Genomic DNA, 6,484 nt, shown 5'->3' on the forward strand with positions numbered 1-6,484 from the left:
CAGACTGAGTCAGCACTGGGCAAGCAGGCAACATACATGTTTACTTCCAAACTGCCTGAGCAGCATATTGTGAGATAAGAAAACATGCAGTACACAAAACGCCTACACTGCCACCATGTGAGAGAGCAGAAGAAATTCTGCCAAAACTGTAATTCACAAACACAGAAGCGATGCTCACTATGAGAAAAACTCAGCTTTCTGCTTTTACGCTTTGTCTCTGCGAGTGATCTGTTAATGCTCTGCCTGCATTACCCAACATAGAGCTTGGAATACAGGCTCTACACAGGCAAAATTAGGTTATGCATGATCCGTGGAATTAGCGCATCCTCATTAAGTGTCAACATTTTGGTTCTGTCTATCTTGTAAAATCAAAATGTGTTAGGAGACATTTGAACTGACCCACTTAATTGTCATATTTCTATTTCTTTTACACGATCATGTAACCTACTAGGGTAGGAAACAACATTCTAATAATGCCTGAAAGGGAAAAAAATGTATGTCTTTAGACATACAGAAATGCTTTCTGTTACACAAATTAGTTTAATCATTGTACCTGTTGGACAAAGCATGTAACCTAGGGATGCACGATATATCGGGCAATAAATGGTCATTTTTAAAGTTATCATTATCGATCCAATAAGGAAATTGGGCCAATATATTAAAGCCGATAAAGGTTTATTTATTTCAGCTGAGACACTTCAGATGTGCGCTGTTCACCATGATGGTTCTGAATTGATTGATATGATTGGAATCACATTGTTTCAGCGTGACGAGTGCATTGTGGTGGAAAGAGCGCATGGGATTTAAGCCTTCATGACAAGCACGGTCAAGTTCGCTTGAGCATTTGCAGCATTTTGTGCCATTATATGTTGTAATATGTTTATTTTGTGTATATATATCTGATTAATCTCATATAGGTTGAGTTTGGTTTAGTTAATTAACGATGCAGGAAGCTCTTGAATGTACCCGTGATCATTAGCATGAGCAGCTCAAACAGCAATGCACATTAATAACTATGATTGGGACTGTGCTATACATAACATTATAATGAGAACACTATTGTAATAAAACATTCTCAATTCTCTGGGTTTAGTTGCAGTGTTTTAGCATGTTGTTGAGGTGAGCGCATCCAGAACAGGAGTTATCTGGCCAGCACAGACAAGTTCGCTTGTGCATTCGCGTCATTTTGTGCAGATAGAAGTCGTTATATTAAGTTTATGTAATATAAATATCTGATTAATCTCATATAGGATGCGTTTCGTGGGTTAAATAATCCGCTAGAAAAGCTCTTCAGTTTCCAGGTGCTCATTCTCTTCAGCTTCAGAGCGCGCAATGCAAACAGCAATGCAAAACATTAAAAGCTATGACTGTGACAGTCATAAAACATAATTGTATACACTACTGTAATAAAAAAAAAAAATGTATTGGGTTTAGTTGTCATGCTTCAGCAACTGTTGAGTTGATTAACCTTCTAGCAAAGCGCTTCAGTTTACAGGTGTTCATTCTCTTCAGCTTCAGCACGCACAGCTCAATCAGCAATAGTGTTATTTGAAACAGTAATATTAAAGAAGTTTACTATTACTGTAATATTAAAAAAAGTTTAATATTTTTTTTTTTAAACATTGATGCATTATTAATAACTAGCACTTTTTTGGTTCTCTTATTATTTTCATCAACAATATGGTTTGATTAAAATCATTTCCTTTTTGGCCGTGCAGAGGCTATTACCTTTGATTTATCCATGGCACATGTATTTTGCTTATTTATATGTAGCCCAAGTAATGTTGTCCAATGACTTTTTTGCATTATTTAGGTATTTTATTTTAATTTAAATTTTTTTGTTAGGCAATAGATTTTTTGGTATCACTTTACAATAAGGTCTCTTTTGTTAATGCTTTAACTAATGTGAACTAACAGAAAGCAATAACTTTTATGAATGCTAGTTTATAAAATATTCATTTTCTTGTTAGTTCACAGTGCATTAACTAATGTTATTACACGGCTCTGTGGAATACTTGATTCTGATAGGTCAATGGGGCCATCCAGCGCTGTTATTCCCCGATAACAACCACTGAAAACAGTTAACACAGACTCATCCGGGTTACTGAAGTCTGCAGTGCTATATGTTTGTTAGGAGCGGGTTTTCCTTGTGGAAGTTTTGAATTTGGTGAGCTAATAAAATATTAAAAAGCAGACAAATTGTGTGTAGTTATGTCATCCGGTATTGCGGACTCGCTCTCTCGTTTCATACAAACGCAGCTGCTGCCATTTTGCGACTATTGTTTTGTTCACTGTAATGGATTAAGATAACAAACAGGTATGATTTCAAATCAGTTTAATCTCAGATCAATATCTTATCCCCATAATTATTTATGTGGCGAAATGCCGTGTAATATGCTGTATGACTGTACCATATCTCTTAAATGTGTTTGTCTAGTTTGAACTTGCCGCGCGAACAACTGCTCCAATAAATCCAATAAAAATAAAGAGGTATTGTTCATTCATTGTTGGTTCATGTTAAAGGTTCATGTTAAAATATCCATATTTAACAAGTTATAAAGTAAAATATCTAGCTTCTGCCAGACCACCTTCCATATTCAACTTATGAAAAAAGCCTAACTGATGTTGTGTCAGTTACACTTTCTTCGTAAGTTGAATACAGAAGGCGGCCTGGCGGAAGCTAGATATTTTACTTTACAACTTGTTAAATATGGATATTTTTCTTACACAAATGCATCGCTTCGCTTCAGAAGGATTTTATTTACCCCCCGGAGCCATGTGGAGTACATTTATGATGGATAGATGGATGCACTTTCTTGAACTTCATACTCGTTGGTCCCATTCACTGCCATTATAAAGCTTGAACGCATCAGGATATATATTAATAAAACTTTGATTGTGTTCATCAGAAAGAAGAAAGTCAAATACACCTAGGATGGCTAGAGGGTGAGTAATTTCTTGGGGTAATTTTCATTTTAAAGTGAACTAATCCTTTAACTAATGCTAGCAAAATGAAACCTTATTGTAAAGTAACCTTTTTTTTTTTTATAAAGAAAGTTGGCCATAGGAGTGTAAAATTAATTTTTAAGGAATCTTACACTGGTTCAAACTAGGGTACTGTATTGTATATGTTTGATTTATGTTGAAGCCTTTTTTTTGTAATCAGGCTCTCAAAGTATATCAAAATTGGGATTTAGATTTATCGCCCAATATATAGGTTATCACCTTCCAAATGTAAAGAATTATCGGTATCGGCCAAAATTTTCATATCGGTGCATCTTTGCTTTTCAGTGGTTTCACTGTTTGTGGTAGCGGTCTCATTGTAGGGTCTCATTTCGAAGGCTGCGCCCTCCATAGGTTGCATCTGTCAGCTGCATATGTCACAGGGTCTGTCTCGTTTTAGAAAAGCAACCAAGACTATTATTCCTTTTGAGGCACAAATTACTGTGATTTCTTTCTTACTTTGGAATGTAATGGTTGCTCTTCTGAAATGGGATGGTGATTTATGACACATGAGACCCCCAGAGGGCACAGCCTTGGGGACAAAAAAATAAACAAAATAAAATAAAATAAAACGAAATAAAATAAAATAAAATAAAATAAATAAACAGCATGTATTTCTCACACTTCAAATAATGAGCAGGTCTAATGCACTGACCTACTTTTGAGACTTTTGAGCTAAAACAAGTGCCTAACAGCAACCTAAACAAAATTAAACAAATTTCATTTACAAACACACAAAATTTCTGTAATAATTATTATTGTGCCTAATTTATTGTGTAGACAGAGAGTACTATTTGGAAGACTCTGAGTTGGGTTGATAACATGCACAAAAAAAAAAAAAAAAAAAAAAACATAGATAATGGTTGTTGTTGTAATTGCTGCTGTGATCAACAAGACACCAACCTAACTTTTTCCAGCCTAACACCTCAATGAACCCCAATTCAAAACCTCAACTGGTTTATATAAATTGTATTGGTCACGTTGTTACAAAACATCTTTGAGCGTGAGATACACAATGTCGCCCCCTGTAGCTATTTCAACAGTGTCTCGGAAAGTAGGTCAGTTCTTTATAAAATACTCGCTGCAATAAATTGGGTGAAAGGCCGCTTGTACGTAAGAATGAAACAGTCTCTTACCTAGTGCCATCGCCTCGTTGAACTTCAGTATGGCGTTGGATAAGTCTCGTTTTTTCCAAAGAATTTCCCCTTCCAACCAGTATCGTCTCGCTTTGCTTTCCGAATTGAACCACTTGTCAATCAAGCCACTGACAATAACATTTACTCTGAGTCCGTCCACATTTAATTCTCTTGGTGATTTGTTCGTTTTTAAACGACAGCTTCTGCACTCTTTCGTCAAGTCATCTTCCAGACAGCGCTTACAGAAAGTGTGCCCACACACCAAAGACGTCGGTTCCGTTAACAAGCACTTGCAAAGGCGACATGAAAACAAGTCTAAGTTCTGCTCTTCATCTAACTCGTCACTTTCAAAACATCTGTTTTCTGAGTAAGAACCCACGCTTATTGTCTTACTGTCACACTGCTCTTTTGTACGTATCGTATGCGCTATAACTTCAACTAAAACCTGCAATTCATTGGGTCTCAGTGCCTGAAGATTTGCAGCGATGCAGTATGAGTCCAATGCATCGGCTATGCGTCCCCCACGGGCCAGGGCATCAGCTTTCCGCAGACAGAGGCCACGGTCGGTGTGCTCAAGCTCGGCTAGCTGAGAGGAATATATCTCCGCGGCCAGATCGAAGTCTCCTGCCCGGCACGCCTCGTCCGCCACCCCGAGCATTTCCGCACACAAACCCGGTGCGGTCGGGTTAGAGAGGTCGTGCACATAATGTTCGGCGTGATTTTGAATCCCAGAATCCATTTTCTGCTACTCCACATGAAATTCTAATTATTTTTAGGAAAGCGGTAAAAAAGGAGCGTATAGGATTCTGTTCGAATGCATGGAATCCAAAATTACATATAACCTGATGCAGTCGTGTTTTCAGTTAATTAACAAAAACCCCACCTTTAATACAACACGATCTCGGAATATTGGCGAAATTCAATATTAAAGGAGACAAGGCTAAATATTTATATACACTCCTCCGGAAAACAATTCATTTCCCATTCACCACTGCTAGGCCCAAGACAACCTTTAAATGACTGGTGGTTCATTTCTCAGTAAAGCAAAAGTAAGGTGTCTAACTTCTGCCAAAATAATACATAACACATCTCGCAATGTTAGCATTTCAAGTTGAAAATTAAAAAAAAAAAAAACAACAAAAAAACGTACGTTTAAAAACTGCAGAAAAGTAGTTCGTTAGGTTTATTTTGAAATCACAAACGAGTATCCAAACACGACGCATTTAATTAAGCAACTGACAAAATAAAAGGTTAAATATGATTTTCACAGATCGACTTTGCTGATGGTGACTTTCGAGACCTCTGTTGAATGAAGCATATTCATGGCCGACGTTTAGATGACCCATCAGTTTTATATAAGACCCGATGTCTCTGGCAGCGGCACTCTGCGTAATCCTCGAGAAGTCTTTCGATCGGAATACCTTTTAAAACGGTCCTTCCCCGGGTCTCTTTTGTTCTGGTCATTCTACAGGATGTCCATGTCTTATACAAGCCACTGGAAACTGTAAATATTAATTACTTGTTTTAGCAGAACCGAGACAGTTGTGACGTTACCATTTGGTCTGCACGGGAAAGTGTGATACCGACAGTCTGTCTCGCTGTCATTCACGTAAGAAGCACGTGACGTCAGGGATGAAGCCCCATTGGTGTGTTATATAGCTCACTTATATAATGATTCAAACGGTTGTGTAACCTAAAAGGGGCAGGTATGTAGAAAATAGGAGATAATTTCATATTTTTTTTAAAAAAAAGTTTTTTGATAATGTTATGATATATGGATTCTATGGCATGTGAAAGACACATTCAAAAACAGTGAAAAGTTTGAGGTGACGATATTCGTAAATGGCATGTGAATATGGTGCTAGCCTAATACATGGTGACCTAACATTAATCCAAAGTTTTATGTAACTGTTTACTTTATGTAAGTGCAGTTTAATAGCCTACATTCAGTGTGACAACAATGACTAAACCTTGTTTACCAAATTTGTATATTTATGCTGCTTGATGCATTAATTGTATCTTTTATGTATATCCAAACTTTATCTGATATTTTACTCATTTGTTAAACACATTATGTATACTAAACAAATAAACATCAGTTTTGGCATACAGGTTTATTTACACACTAAAACTGTTAATAAAAATACAAAATTCACCACACTTAATTGACTATATTTTAAAGAAAAAGTAAATCTTCAAAGCATGTCAGTGAAAACTGTCAAGAATTAATTTCTTGGATCTCCAAGTGCACTTAATGCCTGTAGTAATCCTACGCTAACCTGAGATCATAGTTAAAAGTAATCCTAATGAAACACGAAACACCTGTTTGAAGAAGCAAACAATAC

The 6,484-nt window shown here is 36.6% G+C and overlaps 1 protein-coding gene across 6 annotated transcripts in view; it reads right to left on the reverse strand.

The window, feature by feature from the left end:
* The window catches only part of lonrf2 (LON peptidase N-terminal domain and ring finger 2), a 116,033-nt gene extending 110,275 nt beyond the window's left edge, over positions 1–5,758 (reverse strand). For 3 of the 6 annotated variants that reach the window (XR_007930554.1, XR_007930551.1, XR_007930550.1), the window contains exon 1: positions 4,140–5,757. Coding sequence is in view for 3 of the 6 variants with exons in the window: in XM_051896412.1 (XP_051752372.1) it covers positions 4,140–4,878 (739 nt within the window). In the remaining 3 variants the exon portion in view is untranslated. Of the gene's footprint in view, positions 1–4,139 lie in introns of all 6 variants that reach the window. The other 3 variants (XM_051896412.1, XM_051896440.1, XM_051896432.1) reach the window with 3 other exon arrangements.
* Positions 5,759–6,484: the final 726 nt, after the last annotated feature.

This window comes from Ctenopharyngodon idella, chromosome 1 (assembly GCF_019924925.1).
Source record: "Ctenopharyngodon idella isolate HZGC_01 chromosome 1, HZGC01, whole genome shotgun sequence".
NCBI classification, from domain to species: domain Eukaryota; kingdom Metazoa; phylum Chordata; class Actinopteri; order Cypriniformes; family Xenocyprididae; genus Ctenopharyngodon; species Ctenopharyngodon idella.